The sequence below is a fragment of the Cryptomeria japonica genome, chromosome 1 (genome assembly GCF_030272615.1).
Source record: "Cryptomeria japonica chromosome 1, Sugi_1.0, whole genome shotgun sequence".
Lineage (NCBI taxonomy): Eukaryota > Viridiplantae > Streptophyta > Pinopsida > Cupressales > Cupressaceae > Cryptomeria > Cryptomeria japonica.
Genome location: NC_081405.1, coordinates 461,085,359 through 461,107,355, shown reverse-complemented (window position 1 = coordinate 461,107,355; position 21,997 = coordinate 461,085,359). Strand labels below are relative to the sequence as shown.

At 39.1% G+C, this 21,997-nt stretch overlaps 1 protein-coding gene across 3 annotated transcripts in view; it reads left to right on the top strand.

The window, feature by feature from the left end:
* The window catches only part of LOC131064233 (rRNA (cytosine-C(5))-methyltransferase NOP2C), a 185,975-nt gene that overhangs the window by 109,705 nt on the left and 54,273 nt on the right, over positions 1–21,997 (top strand). For all 3 annotated transcript variants that reach the window (XM_057998335.2, XM_057998343.2, XM_057998333.2), the window contains 2 exons: positions 20,669–20,877; positions 21,046–21,146. In XM_057998335.2, the coding sequence (XP_057854318.2) occupies positions 20,669–20,877; positions 21,046–21,146 (310 nt within the window). The remainder of the gene's footprint in view (positions 1–20,668; positions 20,878–21,045; positions 21,147–21,997) is intronic.

The following is a 21,997-nucleotide window of genomic DNA, read 5'->3' as shown; positions in this document are numbered from 1 at the left end:
TTGGATAAATCTAGTAATCATCGTTGGAAACCCTTTAGGTGTCTAAGTTAAGTCTTCCGCTTGTGCAAATGTTATTGTAATGTTTAACTTAATGCATCTTTAAGTTTATTAATGATTAAAAAAATAAAATATTATTTGCACTCTTTTTGAGAGTTTTAGTTGTATCCTTTAGGGTTTCTTGGCGGGGCATTACACTTGTGCCTATGCCAAAATGGAGGAATTTGAAATTTCCTCTCTGAAGTTTTTTCCATACATAGCCAAATTTTGGCAATTCAATTTCATTTTGTGACATCTTCATGTGAACCTTCCAACGCCTAGCTGAGATTTTGGCCATCTCTATGCTCGAATGAACTTTGCTTGTGGTTTTGCCCTCAATTTTGAATTTGGCTTGTGCTAGGTAGGATGAACTCCACCCTCGGACAAGGACTTTATTCATTTCCTTTTTATTCTTCTTCTTTCTTCTTGTTTCCCCTCCAACACTTAGTCAAAATTTGATTCTTTTGTTGTGGAAAATTCCACACAGCCATTTTTTTATTTTATCTTGGCAAATTCCAATACTTGGGTCGGACTTTGGAAATTCCTTTCCTTCCTTGGGTAGGTGAATGTGTTGGCAAAGAATCTTTAGAAATTCATTTGTGTTAAAAAATTCTTAAGTTTTGAATTTATTATCCCTTTGAAAATAATTCTAAGTGTTGGAAAAAAATACAAGAATATTCTAAGTGTTTGAACTTTATCTTCCAACCCCTTTCAACCTCAATTAATCTTTCGTCAATGGTGGATCAAATTTGCCCGTCTTCTAACCATTTTCCTCCTTGCTTTTGGCGACCTTGACCATCTTTACGTCTATGCCAATTATGGTTTGGGTGAATTTCATAGTCTTCAAACTATTTCCTCTTATATGTTATGGTGAACTTCTTAACACCTTGAATATTTTGTCCTTAGCCTTGGGGGGACTTGGAGAGTCCTAGGCCATTCTTCCTTGTGCCATCTTCCTCTCATCATGGGCGGACTTGAAGGTTCTCTAGCCAAGGCGAACCTTGTGGCTATGCTTGCACTTGCTTGGGGCGGACTTCAACCTTCACATACCATGCTAGGGCGGACTTTGGAGGCCCTCAGACAAAGCAAATTTTCTCTTTTGTTAGGCCAAGGCGGACTTTGAGCCTTATTAGCCATGTCCCTTGAGCAGACTTGAAGTGTGCTAGGCCAAGGCGGACTTGGCATCACGTTTGCCATCTTCCCTAACTACTAGTGGACTTTGCTCTTCATTGGACCTCTTCCCTTGTGCTTGATGGATTTGATCCTTCATAGAGTGGACTTTGAAGGTTGATTGGTCATGTCTTTAGGTAGAGCGGACTTTGTGAAGTCTTGGCACATGGCGGACTTTAGAGTTGTTTTGACCATTCCCTTGTTGAGAAGGTGGACTTGGATCTTTCATTGGCATGGCAGACTTTACTTTGTGTTGGAACTTCTTCACGATGGGCGGAGTTGGAGAGTGCTAGACCAAGGGCAAACTTTGCCAATGTTTAGACCATGCTTACTTTTTACCTTCATGTGCCATGTATAGGGTGGACTTTGCTAGGCATAAGACATTCTTCTCTTTGGCAGTCTTTACCCATTGTTTGGCCATGCTTTCCATGCCTTACTTTCTCCTTCAGCGGACTTCAAGTTTGATTGGCCCTCTCTTCATAGGGCAGACTTCATGGATGTTTGGACATCCTTCCTTTGAGTTGGGTGGACTTTGCTTCATCTTGGACTATCCTTAGCTGCTGGTCGAAGTTTGCAACCCACTGGACATCCTTCCCAAGGCGGACTTTAAAGAAGATTTGACATGTCTTGCTCGAGCGCTACCTTCCAAACTCTCTTCCACTACCATATTCAAGTTTTGATCTTTTGGAACAAACCCTAGCCCGAAGCTTTTTCCTTGCTTTTTACACTTGGAGACATAATTTTTCGATTCTGAAGACATGGGCATTGATGCCATGAACTGAGGGATCCAACCCTAGGTCTACTTTCAAAAAAGAAAAAAAAGTAAAAAGCAAGCCAAAAAAGTTGCTTCCTGGATTGGTCCCTAGGTGTCAAAAATTAAAAAAAGCAAAAAAACATAATTCCTTAAAAATAGGAAGGTGTTAAAATTGACCCTAAGCAATTGCAATTTTTCGTCCTTCGGCCCTTCTGAGCACTTTGATGACGTCCAAACATTGTTCCGAGAATGAATTCCCTATTTGACTTGAATGACTTCTCAAAAACTCAACTCCTCATTGTAAAAAGATTGGCGATTAGTAGTTGTGATGCCAAGGCAAAACCCTAAAAAGCAAAAAAAAAAACAGGGGGTCCCCATTTGCAATGGGGTGATGTGTGAAAAAGGTCACAACAGGTACCAATTGCATCTCAGTGTTCTCATAAAATCTGAAAATTTGTTGATAAGGACAACATAGTATTTATTTCCTGCCATGTAATGTTTGACATTGTTAATGGGCAAACCTAAAATAAGCCTCAAATAAACCAATGCTATAATCTTGCAACTAAAAACAATAACTAAATACACTTGCAAACGAACTGTTTGACAAATTATTTGAGGTAGAGAAGGTGTAAGAATTTGGTCCAAAACAGGGGTAGAACACTACAAGGGTATCAGATAGTTCACCTAGTTGTCTATATGATCTCTAGAGAAATTGGTCCTCACAAATACTACACCAGACGAAGAGCAAGATAACCTGAAGAGGAAGTAGTAGAAGAATAGGATCCCTTGAATATGGCAGAACAACAAAATGAGGGTGGGAATGGTCAACCCAATATACAAGATGTATTGGGTCAGTTGGCTCAACAACAACAACAGATGATGTAAACCTTTATGCAGTCACAACAACAACTATGAATGCAATTGGTAATTCGAGGATCCAACAACCGCATGTAAAGAGTCAAGACGGTGAAGGCAATGAGATAGGACGTGAAACCCTTGTTGGAGCAGCCTCTAATGCTATTGGGACAGCAAATACAAGGTCTGATCAGCCACTTTGTGCTACCTTTTTCCCAAGAAGAAATCAAGAGGAAGAGGGTCCTGAGGAAGAAGTTGAAGAGACACATATCATGGATGATGTCATGGCGGCTTATGACGACTATATGGCACTTTCGGAACAAGTCAAGAGATTAATAAATCTGAATTAGTTTAGGAATCAATGGAAAGATAATGTGAGATTCAGATTGGAGAGGCGAGATAGAGAGCCTAGAAGGCAAATTGGGCAAGGCACTCAAGCTAAGGAGTATAAGGAAGCATTAAATAAGGTTCCTCTACCAACGTTCAATGGGAGTAAAAACACAAGTGCCAGGTCATGGGTGCATAAATTAGATACATTCTTATCACTTAAATCCATGGAGGAGGATAAAGCTATTCAATTTGCCACAATGCATCTGGAAGGAGTAGCTTATGACTGGTGGCACCATGGATTAGTGTTGCAAGATCATGCCATGGTATATTCCTTTGAGGAATTTGTAAACAAGCTGATTGCTCGTTTTGACAGGAAAGACATAGAGGTCTACTATAGAGACCTAGCTCAACTCAAGCAAGTGGGACATGTGGAATCATACATTAACGAGTTCCAGATTATTGCAGTGATGGTTCTGGTATGTCACTATGTTGTTTGTGGAAGGGTTGAGTGACATATTAAGGAGTTTGGTCAAGGCACATAAGCTAAATACCTTGCATGATGCCATTGGGTTAGCTCCTAACCTTGAAACTACACCTCCTTTTCAGCCACAAAAGAAAAGTTTCAGCCCATGGAAACCAAATAAAAAGGGCTTTAATCAGCAAAAGTATACTCCACCAAAGAGTGATCAAGAGTCTAGGAATGAGTGGAGAAGGAAGAAGCAATGTTTCTCTTGTAAGGAACTATGGGAGATGGGACACCATTGCCTTGGAAAAGGTAAGGCTCATTTGATTGAGGTCATATCTGATGATGAAGATTGTTAAGAGCAAGAGGCTAGTGTTGGAGATGATAGTGATCATGAGGATCAACCACCACAAGTAGAATTGGAGGATACTATAACCAAAGAAACTCCACGCAGCACTATTGCCACATTATCTGGAGTACCTAGAAGTCGCCCTTTTCGGTTGAAAGGTGTCCTTAAGGGGCAACAATGGTTTGTTTAGTGGACAGCGGAGCCACACATAATTTTATTGATGAAGAACTAGTGGTGAAGTGTGGACTACAGTTGAGGACTTCCTAGGATTCAATGTTATTGTTGTTGATGGATTTACATTGAGTTGTACCAAGGTGGTACCCCAATTGAGCATTTAGATTGGAGATTATACCTTAACAAATGATTTTTATGTGCTTGGGCAGCAATATAGATGTCGTTTTGGGACTCCAGTGGTTAGTCACTTGAGCGATATGTACATGACTTTCGCCAGATGCAACTTGAGTTTATGAGGAATGGTAAGAAGATTGTGCTTAAGGCCATGTCAGACATGTTGACGTGTTTTTTATGACAGCGTCAAACACAGAATAAAGTTGCCTAATGGTCACTTCACCCTCTCTTGATCAAAGTGCGATTGTATGCTAAGATTGCGGAAAGTTCAAACAATCGACTCCAAGGTTCCTTTATGCTATGGACGTGACTCAGTTGGCTGATGTGAATGCTGGTAATCCAAGGGGCCTTACATTTGGATCATTCTTTCACTTCTTTGTTGTGGCTTGAAACTTCATCATCGTATATGGCAATTTTGTGATGGTTCTGCTTCAAATGAACTGAACTAGAATCAAGTGAAATTAAAGGGGAAAGGGTTAAGAACGTTCTAAATCTACTCCTAAGGGCAGTGATATCAATGAATAGTGCTCTGGTGGACAAATTCCAAATAAAGCAAGCTCTACTTCGCCAAGATCAACTACAACTCCATAAGAACTGGTGCAATCTTCCGAGGATGTTGAAGGATTTTCACATTGAGAAAGTGCATTTGAATACCCAATACGGCGCAATCCAAACAACTATTCACAATCAAACTTGTTGAAAATGTAGCTAGGTCGTATCCCTTGATTGGGCCGACCTAGCTTGGTAAATTTTAATGTGGCCTTCGGCCTTAAAATTTATTGTGTATGGGCCTATTTGGGATATTAATGTAACTTGTAATATGATTTGGGTCAGGCCCTACTTGTGCGACTTGGGTTATTTACAAATGTAACGTGTTATAAGGGCCAACCCAAATGTGTCTTGCATATAGGGCATGACCTATATTAATGTATAACGTGTGGACCTAATTCAGTTTGGCGCCACCTCTAATACATTTGATTGTAATTTAATATATGCTAGCCGACTTGAAGATTAAAGGTTAAGTCGCCTATAAGTACAAAGTACTTATCATTGTTCATATCATCCTTTTCAGTGAACTATCTCTGATACATCAGCGAATATATTTGAAGGTCTGCGATCTCAGTCCGAGCCCTTGCGAATCTCTTCTTAGCTGGGTGAACTTCATTACCAGCTGAGCGAACATCGCCCTAGGCTGTTCTGAGGTTGCCAAACCTGCTACAGGCAGTAGTACCTGCATGTTGGAGACTTCTTCAAGTTTGATCTCAGGTCCCAGGATCAGATAAGTTGTGTCACTTGTGTTTGTGCCCTAGCTGGGGAAAGTTGTAACCTATTTCTGTGATTAATCTAAGGCAGATCTGAGACATTAGTTGCTGGGTTTTTCCTCCAAGAGGGAGGTTTTCCCAGGGTATGTTTGTGTTGTGTGTTCTTCTTTCTGTGCATTTTGTTTTCTGCTCATTAATTGTTAATCTGATCACTAAAAACTAACATGGTAAATTTTAATGTGGCCTTCGGCCTTAAAATTTATTGTGTATGGGCCTATTTGAACTACCCAACATGGCGCAATCCAAATTTATGCTAAGTGAACTATCTCTGCAATACAACAACGAATAACTCAACACGGTGCAATCCAAATGACTATTCAAAATCGAACTTAGCATAAATTTGGGGGTTCAGGCTAACTTTGCATTGCATCTTATAATCAACAAGATGCAAAAAGTATGAACCATGGAAATTCATCAAACACCAGTACATTCTTCATTAAAATCAAAGCACTTTATCTAACAACTGAGAAAATAAAATCCTACTTTGAGGAAGGTGAAATCATGCAAGTTTTAAAAAAAAAACTTAAGTGCACACCATCAAAGAACAATGTTTCATTGTTATTATCTCAAAAACTTATCGCAACAATTTCATACGAATCTCCCTCCTACTTTACAAATGAGGGGGTCACCCCTTTACATAGGCTTCAAGCCTTGGCTACATGCAAAAACCTAATTAGGGTTTTCCCCTAAAAGATTTCCAACACATGGTGCAACAAGGTGGGAATTAGCAATTAATGACCCATCATGCCCATATACAATTAATTTTACGTGCCCAAAATGGCATGCATTGTGCATTAAATGCACCACCTTTACCAAATTCGCCCACATGCATTGAATGTTCTACATGCAAAATTGCCATGTTGTCATAAGTGTCCACCTTTCTCACATGCGACGACAACATGCAAAAGATGCTCCACCACCCCCGCCATGCATTAACTTAGCCGCGCCTTGGTCAAACATTCCAGCAATGAATGTGCCACCATGAAACCATAAATGCACCATCATCTCCTGGACGTGACGACCACATGCAAAAGGAATCTGCCATTAATTCAATATGTGTTGACTTGACTGCCACTTGGCGAGAAACCCTTGGAGAGAGAAAATTTCAGGAGTGAGAATCTTTGACTCTGGAAGCATTTTCTTGAAGTTTTTTCAACTTTCCTTGCTTTGGAAGAAATTTTTATTGATTTTCCACCATCTCCTATTTTTTAAGAACTTTCCAAAAATAGGGTTCCAGGTTCCAGGAGAGAGAAAAATTCTCTCGAATCCAAATCTGAAAGAATTTTGAAATTTGGATGTTTGATGCTCGAAAATGGATTTTTCAAAATTTTTTCCGGGGTGGGGGGATTTCTTGTTCAGTTCATCCTTGATTCCTTCCTTGCCTTAGAAATTTTATCTTCAATTCATCCTTGGGTGTGATTCTTCCTTGCTTGGAATTTCGTCCCAATGGAAGGAAGTTCCAACACTTAATCAATTTTTCACCTTTCGTGGAATTCTATCCTGAAGGAAGGAATTTCCAACACTTAGTCAATTTTTCCACTTTCCTGGAATTTCTTCTTCTTGGGCGCAATTCTTCCCCGAGGAAGGAATTTTTTTTGAATTTTGAACCTTTCTTCCTGAACCTTGATTTTTTACGCCTTGCTTTCAACCTTGGGCACAATTTTGGAGACTAACGAAATTGAGAAAACAATCAAGGAGTTGCTGAGTATGGGACACATCCGGTCTAGTTCCAGTCCCTTTGCTTGGCCAATTGTTTTGGTTAAAAAGAAAGATGGTATTATGTGCATGTGCATAGATTACAAAGCTCTGAACAAGAAGACCATTAAGAATAGGTACCCCATTCCCAAGATTGACGAGCTACTTGATGAGTTGCTCGAGGCTATGTATTTTTCTAAGGTTGATCTTCGTTCAGGCTATCACCAAATTTGAGTGCAAGAAGACGTACACAAGACCACATTTCGCTGCCACTACAGACACTTCGAGTTCCTGGTCATGCCATTTGGACTCACCAATGCACCATCAACATTCCAGTCTTGTATGAACCACACCTTCCGAGATCAGTTGCGTAAGTTTGTACTAGTCTTCTTTGATGACATACTGATATACAGTAAGTCCTTCAATGACCATCTTCAACATTTGGTTGTGGTGTTGGGTATTATGGAGGCTCAATCACTGTATGCGAAGGCTTCTAATTGTGAGTTCAAGATGACCAAGATTCTTTACCTTGGGCATGTGATTGGAGTTGATGATGTTAAGGTACACTAGGAGAAGATTCAGGCTATTTTGGACTGGCTGCCACCTAAAACTATTTTGGAGTTGAGAGGCTTCTTGGGCCTATTTTGCTATTATAGAAGGTTTGTGAAAGGCTTCTCGCAGTTTGCATCACCTCTTCTAGACCTCACAAAAAAGGGAGCATTCCATTGGTCTAATGATGCACAGGTGACATTTGATAAACTCAAGGAGGTCATGAGCTCATGTCCAATGTTGGCACTGCTTGACTTCACACAACCATTCATTTTAGAGTGTGACGCATCGGGACAGGAAATTGGCATGGTCTTGATGCATAATAGACATCCTATTGCATTCGATAGCTGGAAGCTAAGGGATGCAAAGAGATTGTACTCTACCTATGACAAGGAGATGCTAGCCATCATGCACGTGCTAGCAAAATTCAAACAATATTTAGTGGGTACGAAATTCGTAGTCAAGACCGATCACAACAACCTTAAGTATTTCCAAGAGCAAAAAGACCTTAATGAATGACAACAAAAGTGGGTAAGTAAGATTTAGGCTTATGATTTTGACATAGAATAACTTAAGGGTAAAAAGATTATTTTTGCTGATGCTCTCTCCAGGAAACCTATTCTCTACTCACTGATTGAGATTTCAGCTGATTGGAAATCTCAACTACTGACTAAATATTCTAAAAACACTTTTGCCTGTGAGTTGATTGATGGACGGGTATAGGATGACAGGTATTCAGTAATTGATGATATTATTAATTATAAGAATAGGATATATTTTGTACTAGGATCTAAATTGAAGGTTAAGATTATGAGGGTGATACATGATACACCTCTAGTAGGGCACCCAGGGTTCTTTAAGACATGTCGTCAGATTCGAGAGAGATTCACCTGGAAGGGTCTGAAAGATGATTTGTTGCAACATGTTAGAGTGTCCGGCTTGCCAGCCAAACAAGTCAGAATATGCCTTTCCTATAGGCCTACTTAAACCATTGCCTATACCTAAACATAATTGGGAAGGAATTTCCATGGTTTTTATTACAGGGTTGTCACAAGTTCAGGGACAGGATTGCATATTTGTGGTTGTGTTGACGTGTATTTTGTACACAATCAAACACAGAATAAAATACCCAAGGGTACCTTATCCTCTCTTGAATAAAGCCTCTGATTGCTGAAGATGTCGCAAAAAAGGATCAATCAGGATGACTCCAAGGTTCTTCGATGTAGGGTCTCTACGTGTGGATAAGCACTAGTGGTCGTTGTGAATGCTGTTTCATCAAGGGGCCTTACGTTTCCGTACAGGAACAGAGTTTCCTAAAACTAACAAGTTCTCAAAAGATCAAAAGGTAGGGTTTGCAAGAGATGAATTCTAATCTAATCCTAGGAATGACTCAATGTAGGCTAGTCCTGGCAAGATTCTACCAATTTCAGTATTGCCAAAACATAACAACTCAACTGAAATTGATGCGATCTTCTAAGGTGACTAATGATTTTCCAATTCATCAAGGATCATAGACACCACCATGAAGGTACATATCAATAGTTCAATGATGATTGAAGGTTTAAGTAATCCAAATATCTCCAGTTGACCACACAAGGCGTTCTTACAATCAGTAAGAAGCTAGTGGTTTGGAACGTGAATCTCACCAAAGATCAAGCTCAACACTTAGTCCTTCAAATTTTAAATACTACTTCGACCAAGAATGATTCAAGAAAGTAAGCAACCATGAAAATAGCCACAAGAATTGCAATAAAACACCATAACTTCAATATTTTATTGATCTCAAAGCCAAAATTAGACAACAATTGCTTGAAATTCTCTCTTCAAAACTCAATCTTGCTACAAAATAACTTTCTTCTCTCCAAAAGCTCTAATTCTATTCCGCTATTCTCTATCTATATTCTAATTTCTAATCACAAAATGAAAATGAATGAGGATATATATAGCATCCTCAATTACAATGAACGACCCAGATCAAAAGAAGATCAACGGCTGAGATTCTGACACCTAAACCCTAATTAGGGTTTTATTACAAAAAGTTCCCCTTTTATTGAACAATATTAAATGCATAGCCAAATATTTAATTGGCACAAAAATCTAGGAAACATAGACCAATGATAATTAAGGTGCCACATCATCTATAACAACCTCTCTTCTAGAACCTTGTTCCCTTTCCAATGCTCCTTCTTAGCATATGCAGTGAATCTAGACACAATTCCCTCGATCTCAGCAATAGGAATCTCTGGAAGATTCCTCATTCGTTCCTCCAAGTGAATGACCTGATCGAAAGCCTTGAGAAGAGCTATGTCCCATCCAGGCTCAAGTTCTTTGATTTTCTCAATCAGGAGCATAGTAGCGAACATTTGATCTCTTTGCTCATCTGTGATAACATTCTCATCTTTGCAAAAGATGACCTTGACCTTCTCCTCCAACTCTTGAAGATTCACATCTGTCTCATCTTCAATCCTCCTGCCAAGAATAGAACATAACACCTCAAACACCTTGTCCTGAATTGGATGGATGACCTCCTCAACTTGATTGCATTTGGTACTAATGTCTTCGAAAAGAACTTCCTTCATCTGAAGTAGAGTTGACCACTGGAGTAAATTATGAGCTCCTCCATCCATTATCTTTTCTTGTGCTAAGATCTTTCTTGGTGTTTGCCTGATTACTTGCAGAACAGGAATGATAACATCTCTAGTGTGAGCAAAGGCGGCTACTGTTATCATTAGGTTGTGAATGATCTCAAGGACCTGGATAGCTCGATGGGTAGTCTGCATCATTCTTGTTGCGAACTCAATGGCAACGGTATGGGATTTGTCAATCCAAGAGCTCATAAGCTGGACCAAGCTCTTAACTCTTTCTGCCTCACCAACTGATTCAAGGGGAAGTGCTTGCACAGGAGATACTGCTGGATCCTGACGTCCCAAAGGCTGATTGAGATGGCTAAAGTAGCCTCTCCAAGCACCGACCTCTCGCTCAAGCTTTCTATTCTTTTCCATTTCTTCTTTAAGCTTGTCTTTAAGTGCTTCAAACGAATCGGTTGCCTCATCCAGTGTCTGCTCGGCTGTGAGTGGACCAAGTTCAAATGTTTCTACATCATACTCTTCTGCAAGGATTTCACCTTCGTACTTGTCTACTGCCGGTGTAGCTATCTGCAACTTCTTGGACCCTTTCTCATCTCTGATCATCTTGGACATTTTGGTGGCCTTCTTCCTTTCTGTTACTCCCTGAGAATTTCCAACAAGGCTTTCTAAATCAATCACATTATCTTCGTCTTCGATCACAATCACCCTTGTTAGCCTCTCCTTTAACCAATCTGGAATGGCGGACCTTGTCTCTCTGACTTGTATCTCTTTAGGCACTAATCCTTCTTCTCGGAGAGGAGATGTCACTTCATCACCATTCTTGTCATCATGTAGCCCATTGACTTGGCGAGATTGACTTGATGAACGTTGAGGTGCTTGCCTTCCTTCATGTTTATCATTCTGGACCATTGATTCCATAGATTCCTCAACTTCAAGTACCCTCTTCTCTTGTCCTTGACTTGTCCTTTTTTCATGTCGGGTAGATGTGCCAGATGAGTGATCTCGATGGGCCTCTTGCTTCTTCTTGGAGGGTTCCCTTTTCTCAGGTCTTTCTTTCCTCTTCGCACTTCTAGGATGGGGATTGCCTTCGCTTGTGCTTGCTCCACCTTCCCCTGGCCTTTCCTCCAAAGTAAAAGTCATAGGTATGTTCTGTTCTCTCAACTTTTGATGTTGCACATCAACCCATCTGCGAGTACAAGACAAGACTGGAGCCATCAAAGCTTTTAAGTCAAAAACCTCAGGTTCATTCCAATCTATCTTTATTGCTTTGTCTTCTCGGTCATAAGATGATTGGAGATGTCTGCCACTGTCCTGAGCTTGATTAGCCACTCTGTAAACTTTGCATTTCCTGATGAGATCCAAAGGTATCCTGGAATGCATCTTTCTTTTCACTTCTAAATCATCTGAGAGATTCATCAAAAATTCCTCTATCTGAAATTCGTGCTTGTACTTTCTACCAACTGTTTCCTCTATATATCCATAAGGATCAAAGTTCTCTCTCAAGGCAAAGAACGAAAATGAATATAAGGCCAATTCTTTCTCTGCATCATCCATGGCTAGAGCATTAGGACATACCTCAACTGAATTCCCTAGTATGATAGGCACAGGAATTCCATTTCCATGCCTGTGTCTGAATGCCTTCGCATAAGCTGCCAACTGCCTAGTCACCTCAAGTAACACTATCCTGTCTGTCGGATATCTTGGCAACATATATGGAGGTGAAGGACACCCATGAACTCTAATATATGTAAACTTCTGGAATTGGATAAACCAAGCACCATACCTCTTCACAAGCTCTTGTGCATCTTGAGATATCCGATTGTGAATCCCGCCTTGCAATGTCCTGGTGATGTTCATCGCGAAGGTATCATTAACTAACTTGTAGTTACTTCTAGGTGGGTGGTGCAAATGAACATAAGACTCACAAACTCTGACTTCTCCGGGCCCTCTTCCGATCACTCCTCTGTGAGGTAGTCCTGCATATTCAAACTCCTGATCAAGGCATATATGATGTACGAGCTCATGTGGAATGACTTGGTAGCCTTCAGTCTTCTCAACTGCACGTCCAAGCAATGGCTAATAATTCTAGCCCAATGAATTGTTCCTTTCCCTTGAACTATCACTTGGATGAAGTAGAACATCCACTTCCCAAAATAGAAGGCTTGAGGAGCCCCTGTAACTCGATTGAGTAAAGTTATCAAATCTCTGTACTCCTCCTGGAAGTCGATCCTATGTGGTGTGTTGGGAATCTTGCTCAGGCGAGGACGACTTTTGAGTAACCAATTCTTATTGATGATGCTCAAGCAAGTGTCTGGATCATCTTCGTACATGGATCTAGCTCCTTCCAAGCTTTTGTAAATCATATCTTTATGTTCCGGTAGATGGAGAGCTTCACTGATAGCCTCTTCTGAAAGGTAAGCCAAAGTGTTTCCTTCCTTGGACACGATTGATCTTGATTGTGGGTCATAATGGCGGGCACACTCGATCATCAGCTCATGACACTGGACTGCTGGAGGGAAACCGGCCGCTTTGATAATGCCACTTTCAATTATTCTCCTTGCGACAGGTGATGGCTTTCCAATGTAAGGGACGTCTCGAAACTTCTTCACACTGAAGTTTCCCAAGTTGGTATCTCCAATGTTACTCCATTTTGACACGATCTTGGTCTCTAATTCTTCATTCCTTTGATCTTCCTTCATGAGAGCTGGACGACTAGTGGATGCTCCTGCCTTTGGGGTCGCCATCTTGATACCTACACAACATTTCATAATGAGCAATATACTTTGCAACGTAGAAATATAGACTAGATTTAAGTTTTAAATTTAGGAAACTTCATGATAAATCTTTGAATTATCATTTCCTAAATATAACTATGCAATTGGAAATTCAAAATTCAAAATTTCAACATTAAACTAGGAAGATCTCGCCATACCTCCACTTGAGAACTAATTCTAAGAAATAATGCAAAATTAGGCAAGTTCGCTAGGCAAAATGTGGATCGAGGCTCTCCCTTCAACAAAATGGTCTTCCTCTAGACTTCGCAAGCATTAACTTTACCACCTCTAGCCTTCAACCGAATTCGCTCCTTCTTAGACCAGATTTCGCACCTTTATTGCTTCTTCAAATCGCACTTGAATGGATGATTAAATGATGGATTAAAATGCTTCAAAACACCACAACTATATAGGCGCTCATTACCTCATTCCTCATAGGCCGACTTGGTGAAAATAGGCCAAAAAAATAAACAAAATTTAATAAAAGAAGAGGCCGACTTTTATAAAAAAAAAATTAAAATAATACCCCAAGCGCTCTTTTTTTAAATTTAATAATAATTAATTTTAAATGCCTTTATAATTAAAAATTTCGATTTTTTAAAGGCTTAAATTAATTATTAAATATCAACGCACCTTTATTAAATGCCAACTTAATTAGAATATTTCAAGGTTTTAGCGAATTTGGCATTTAATACGAGTTTTTCGAAGTACGTGCTCAAGCATGGGAAAATAGTAGACATGAATAACATCGTTCTGGTCCCTTGGTGAGGGACAGGAGCGCCTATACCTTTTAGACCTTGCATTTCTAGTTTTTTTACGTTCAAAATCCCATCCTTGACGTTCAAAATGGCACTCTTGCTTGGAATTTTGAGTTTAATTCGTGTGACCTTTGGAAAGAGCTTGCTCTAAAACATTTTCGCGCTGGTCCCTTGGTGAGGGACAGGAGCGATCCCACCTTTTGTCCTTGGACTTCATTTTCCAAATTGCCAATTCATGATGTGAGGTAGGCAATGATCATTATTGCTTGTTCTATGCATGCTTAACTCGTTTCCTCAAGACAAAATGAGCTCATCCAAGGATTTTCGCCCTGGTCCTCCAGTGAAGGACAGGAGCGATTTTTGTTCTTGAGCCTAGGATCGTTGATTTTTGGGGTCAATTCTTTGTCCATCATCTTTCGAAGGACATTTCCCATCTTGTATCGCCTTGTCTTGGCGTGGCTTTGGAGGAAAATGGTTGATTTTATAGAAATCGCCCTGGTCCTCCAGTGAAGGACAGGAGCGATTTTTAGTCCATAGCACAAATTCTTAACCATATCAATATCAAATTACCTCCAAGGCGTAAAACATCATTCCTTATTCCATCTTGAGTCTTGGAAACGAAAGTAGCATTCCAAAATGTTAGGCTATTAGGCAAATTTGAAGATTTCGCTCTGGTCCCTTGGTGAGGGACAGGAGCGCCCTAGCCAATTTTCATCAAGTTTTATGGTCCTTGCAACTTCATTCTTCCTTGAAGCATTTTAAATATCACCCAATCCTGTGCCTTGGTCTGGATTCGTCCAAATTTGGAGGGGAAGACTTGATAATGTGTTTTTCGCCCTGGTCCCTTGGTGAGGGACAGGAGCGCCTTGGCCATTATGAGCTCACTTGTGTTTTGCTAGCTTTCAAAATTATCTTCAATGGATCGATTTCGCCTTCCTCCATTCATCTCAAACTTGAAACTTGCTTTGCCTTTGCCAAAAGTTTGTCTTGTGAGAAAATCGCTCTGGTCCCTTGGAGAGGGACAGGAGCTTCCTTTGAAAATCGCTCTGGTCCCTTGGAGAGGGACAAGAGCGCCTATTGCAACTTTGGTTGATTTTCTCCTTTGTAGGCCACTCAAGTTATATTCAACGAATAAAACATACTTCTTTTGACCTCCTCAAATCGCGAAATCACTTAAATCTTGCAAGGATAATGCAAATTTGGAATTCAAGCTCCGGTCCTTCAGTGAGGGACAGGAGCGCCTTTTGTCCTCAAGGCCAAATCTTTTCACTTTTTACATCGAAATCTCTTTGTTGGGGGAGATATCATCTTTTTATAATCCATGAACGAGAGCCCAAGTCCAAAAAGGGTCCAAGAAGGTGTGTACAAAGAAAATCGCTCTGGTCCCTTGGTGAGGGACAGGAGCGAACTTGTCTTGCTAGACAAAAGTTCAACCTTTTATTGCTTTTGACTAAGTCTGGGTGTTCTATCATGTTGATTTCATCCATCATTGTCTCCTTGGTGCTTCAATTTGACGAATCAAGGCCAAGAATGACCCTGATAAGCCATTTCGCCTTGGTCCTTCAGTGAAGGACAGGAGCGATTTTGTCTTAATCATTCAAAATCATCATCTTCAAACCTCCAAAATCCTTAAAATCTTCAATTTACGTCCAATTGACTCCCGTGGCAACCCTTCACAAAACAATTAAAGGAAATTAGAGACAAATATGCATTAAATAACATTTTCGCCTTGGTCCCTGGGAGAGGGACAGGGGCGATTTCTTCTTTTCAAGCTAAAATATCCACAGTTTAAATCTTCAAATCACTTCATCATGCAGGGTTAGGTCATCTTTAAGGCCAGGGTCAGTCATCTTGCTTCCAAAAATTTGGTCAAAATTTACCTAGACAAAATATGCAATTTCATCCTCAAAATGCTGGCACTTAGAAAAATTTGAATTTACCCCAAAAGAACCCTGACTTAACCTTAGACAACCCTAACTTCAGTAATCAATCTTCAGGAGGATGCGTAATAACCTTCAAAATTTGATTGGATTTGCCTTAAAAAAATCCAAAAGAAACCCCTAAGGCTTAACCCTAGTCCAGACGACTCGCTCACTTACTCAAAACCCTAAAAGCAGAGAGAAGAACAGGCAAAACAAAAACAAAAAGAGGGGGTCCCCATTTTAATGGGGCGATGTGTGAAATGATCACAACAGGTTGTTGACAAATTAACCAAATATGCACATTTCTATGCTATACCTACAGATTATTCAGCACCTCAGATTGCAAACTTATTTATCAGAGGTGTTTAGACTACACGGGCTTCCTAAGACTATTGTTAGTGATCGGGACGACTGATTCCTTAGTGTGTTTTGGCAGGAGCTGTTTTGCTTAGCAAGTACAGAGTTGACGCCAAGCACCAGCTGCCACCCTCAAACGGATGGTCAAACATAAATTGTGAATAAGTGGATTGTGCTTGGCTCAAATGGTTGCACTTAGGTGAGTATTGCTACAATACCACCTACCACATGTCGGTCGGCATGTCTCCATTCAAGGCTTTATATGGTTATGATGCATGATCATTCTTGGATTTAGCCTTTCCTGACAGCAAGGTCCCTTGGGCTAAGAATATGATATAGAGTTGTCTAGACATACTCAAGGCACTTAAAGATAACCTTCAGCATGCTCAAAATCAACAAAAAATGTATGTAGACAGGCATAGAGTTGAGAGATATTTTGAGATAGGGGACTTAATTTTCTTTTGCCTACAGCCATATAGGCAGTCTACATTGAAGAAAAATGGTGCAAAAAAACTCAAGCCATGCTTCTATGGGCCCTACAAGATACTTAGAAGAATTGGGGAGGTTGCATATGAATTTGAGCTTCCAGAAGGCAGTAAAATTCATAATGTGTTCCATGTTTCATGCCTGAAGAAGGCATTGGGCCAGCATATAGCTTCATCTCCAGAGCTGCCGACCCTCGATGAAGAAGGGAATTTGGTATTGGTCCCTGATAGTATTGTAGATATGAGGGAAATAAAGTCAAGGAACAGAGTGATCCGTGAATATATGGTCAAGTGGAGAGACTTACCAGGCGAGGATGCAACGTGGGAAGGAGAACAGATTCTGCAACTTCCCAATTTGCGATTGCTAGAGGACCAGCAATTCCGGGAATGGAGGACTGTAATGTCCAATTCTGCTTAGCGCTTCATCATGATTGATTTTGCTAGCCTTTCTAGTTCTTGGGAGCAAAAAATGAAAGTGACAAGGGAATAAAAGTTATTAATTAAATATAAAATAAGGCCTAAGGTATAAATTATAACCTTTTCACATTTAATTAAAAGGAGGGTCACTTAATATTATTTTGGAGATGCCTTGACCCCTTGGGCGATTTATTCGACTTAAGCTTAAGTTAATGTTTTAATAATTAAATGTGGTGACTTAACCATGGGGGGCGATTAAAATATTTTAAAGGCTTACTATAAGCCTAAGTTGAAATATCAAATTGATGAGCGACTATGTGGGGAAAATAACATTTTAATGTATGATGATTGATAAAAGGGAAAAAGGCAAAATATAAGGGGAAATCGTGGGTTTGGAGAGGCATTATTATTCATTCACGATTTTCTTTTGCCATCGAAACTTTTCTATGGGCATCGTATTCTCATTCTCCTAGCCCTAGGATGAAACCGTAGCAGTCCTTTGTTAGTTTGGACGAAAATTCAGGCTATCAACGGGTGTCTACATTTTGGAATCCATAGGGATCAATGATTTCCAGAGTTAAATCCACGGCTGCCATCACAAGGTGGTATCGCTGCAATACAGAAGAATCATGACCAGGGCAGTCCATTGAGAATATGCTTGTATTGCACAGCCATCAAACCTTTGGTAATCATTGACTGAAGGCTTGGAATCAATTTACAGCTATGACACCTTCCCCTAGCACGGCACCCATAGTCATTGACAACGGCAAATAAATAATGGGGGCACTTAATACATATTGTGACCAGCCTTAACTAATCTACGATTTGCAAATGAAATAGAGAAAGCACAGCCTGCTGCAGATAATCCTTGTTAGCAACTTGATCGTTAAAATGGTCCATTGAATGGTATGCATGATATAGAGGGGTATGTAATGAATCATATAGAATTCATGCTTTCTGAATTGTTACAAGAAATAATTTATATCATGTCAACAAATGGATATTGTGGGATGTAAATTTAATCTCCTTGAATGAACGAACTGCAAGCTTAGTGAAGAAATCTGCATTACTTTTTGGAATTGCTTGATTGTATTGTTGTTTGGTTCTATCTTATTATTGTTTGTCATTGTTTCATGATATCAACTGGAACTATTGAAATTCTGTGATTCAAATTCAAACTGTTCCATAGCCAAGCACACAAAATTTCTAGGAAGGATACTACAACAATCCCATAGTTGATCCTTCTATTGAACCACTATGAGGTTAGTGATGATTTCTGTGTGGTGAATACAAGAGACACAAATATTGTTCTTGTTAGTCAATTTCTTTGTTCTCTAGGTGAGATCACCTCTAATTTGAAATCCATGGAGCTAAAATTTCAGGATGGTGAAAAAAATGTAGTGTTGAGAGGAATGTCCAAGGAGGGATCTCGTATTGCTACATGCAAAATGATTTGGGGAATATCTGATCATGGGCAAAGATCAAAGTCAAAAAGAAGGTGAAAAGGATTTTCAAATTTTGGTTAATCCTGTTTTTGACATGGACATAGAGTTAGCATTTCATAGTCTTCTTTTTGGGATGCATGTTGACAATTTTGGAGAAGAGTGATTCTCACATGATGGGTTGCTTCCTATGATGGATCATGGTGGATAGGACCACTATGGCATGATGGATGACCTTGTGGATTCACAACATGGAGAGGAGTACTATTATGACTTACGAGGTTGATGGGGTGAAGAGCTTTAGTGTTGAGACTTCAAGAATCACCACACCCCATCTAGATGAATTTCAAATGATGATGAATGTGGTGTAGCCTCAACATGGTGGAGCTACTTTTGAGGTGAGAATCTATGCCCAGGATCATTGGCATGGGTTGTTGGGAACCAAAGATGATTGGAGAGTCATACCATGAGAGGTTATGGATCAAAAAGGCGAAAAGAATGCTGCTGCTACCTTTCCTTAAAGCCGTCTTATGAGTCCGTTTGTGTTCATTTCTGTGGATGGGAGGGATATTTTGAGCAAAATTTGGAGTTCCATTGAGTTGGTCTCTTGGGAAGGTAATTTCAGCTGAGGTAATGATCAATTTTTTCAATTTGATTGATAATTATGTAAGAATCCCTTCAGGGTTGTTCCTTACCAAACTCGAAATTTCACAATTTTAGCACATTGGCATTTTGACAAACAGCTGGCATACATGCTGGTCTGAGAATGTTTTTTCAATTTATTTTGATTTGATATTGCAAGTAATCAGGGACTGAGTGTGAGCAAGAACTCCATAAAACTATGGTTAAAAACTTAAAACCAAAAGTGCTGGGGTGTGGGGTTCTTAAGCAAGCCAAAAAAGACTACAAGTGTGCATCAAAACCCCATAACTCCACCTAAGGAAAAAATTGAACTTTTGACTTTAAGAATTTCAATTTTTTCTAAAACTCAGTCCTTCCTAAAACCAAATACACACTTGAGTACTTCGACGGTACAAACTGTGAACACTTAAGACATGGGAAATGCATGAGATAACTAACATGAAAGACAGAAATTCAGAAAATGGATTTTGAAAAGTTCCATGACAACACAAGCTCGATATGACTATTTGAAATAATTAGAGCACTCTGAAGGCCGTTAACTACTTGCAGCTATTAAATAATGCCAGCCTTCAAATGATTCAAATAATTTAAGAACAAGTGGACCTTTCAGCTCCACCAATGCCATTTTTTCATGGTGACAACTTCAACAGTACTATTGCAAGAGGCACTAATTGATCTGCCGGTTCTGGTCAGCCATAGATGACAATGAACACATGGCAAACTCTTCAAGAGGGAGCCTGTTTTCAGTATCCTCAGGGAGTGTTAAAGGGCGCACTAGCTTTCCCTTGTCTTGAAGTCCTTTGAAGAATTTCATCTTTTTAATGTTAAATGTTTGCATAACTTTGTAATTATTTGGGGTATCTTATGAGAAGTATTTTATACTACATATCTTTTTAATATTTTTTAATCAGCTACTATTATACATCTTTACTTTCCTAGCAGAAATTTTCTAATACTCTAAAGGTTGGCAGATTTTTACAATTCGTTCCCTTATTTTGTAAATACATTTTCCATGAATATATATTTTCGTTATCAACCCAAAAAAATAAAGTGATTAACAATGCTATAACATAGCTCATATTAATGATTTGGATATAAAATGCATTATTTTAATTAATTAAGCTATCCTTATTTAAGATGACACATGAAACTCATCATTGTCTAACAATTCTTGTTGGTTCTTGTGTGAACTAAATGATTTGATCAAAGACGGGTTATCTTTAAGCATGGTAATTCATATATTTTGAATATTTTCCAAATGGTTCATCATAGTTTCTCTTGTTTGTACTATAGATCACAAAATGGTTCTGTTATCTTTACATACCCTATAAGCTATGCTTGTCAGTTGTTGCTTGGCATTTGTAATAGTAAACTCTTGTGAAGTTGATTTGGGGTGCAATTGCTTGCACCAGGCTTCAAGAACTCAAGTCTAGAACGATATATAAGCAAAGCAAAGGAAAGGAAAGCTGCAAGGAAAATGAAGAATGGACCAGGTAGGGGCCAAGAATTGGGTGGTAGGGCTCAACAATCTAGAGGTTTTGAGATCAATAGTTTTGATCGCATTCTTCTTGATGCTCCTTGCTCTGCTTTAGGTTTAAGACCACGTCTATTTGCTGGAGAGGTAACACTGATGTATACGAAAATAATAATTTAGAAACCTTTCAGCTTTTTAAGATGAACTGACATTTTATACCATGTGTTCTTTTCAAATAATTGTGCTAGTGAAAATTATAGGCTGGGTACTTGGCTTCCAAAGCTTCAAATTCATATCAGTTACTTTTTTTTCCAGGAAACTCTAGAAACCTTGAGAATGCATAGCATATATCAGAAAAGGATGTTTGACCAAGCTGTTCAACTTGTTCGACCTGGAGGAATAATTGTTTATTCAACGTAAGTTTCTAAGGTGGACTTGGGACTTTTTATTTCTATAGAGTAATATTTTCACTGCAATAGTAGTGATAAGAATGCCTTACCAAAGCATCATAATTGACAGCTAAATTTGATTAGTTCTATATTTAGAATCTAGAAGAGTTATATTGTTGTGTATTAAACAATAGTTTAATTTGATGCTTTTCTCAGATTCAATCTTCCACATTTGACAAGCTTGGCATAAGATGTTTTTCATAGCATTTTCTTACAACATCCACTTTTTGTACCTTGAAAAACATTTCTTGTTGTGAAGAAGTTTATATGTATATTTGAAGAAGACATCCTAGGAATATCTTGTCTATAAGAAAAAAATACTTATGGTAAGTAATATTTATAGAACCAAATAATGAAATAAGATATGTAAAAAGTCTAATGCAAGCATAGGCAGACCCAGGGATATAGCACTTATTGATTCAAATTACCCACCTCAACCCAATTAGTAGGAACTGTTATTGTCCTAAGCATTCCTTAAGAGCCATTCCTATGTTTGATGCAAAATATGTTATTTTCTAATTTATAGCTTATGGTAGCTCATACAAGGCAAGATGGTTCCACTATTCGTCATAGTTCTATAAGAACATCATTGTTCTGGTTTGTGAATTCAAGTCATACAAAAGCTATGAAAAAATAAATATTCACCAAAGTAGCCATGATAGGGATACTGCACACACACGCACGCTCAGAATTTTTAGGAGTATTTTAAAATGGGTGGTCATATGAATTTTATTATATATATGTTCAATTCAACATAGTATATATGTATAAAATGATAAAAATGATGGTGGAATCTAAAAACTACAGATGATTGACAA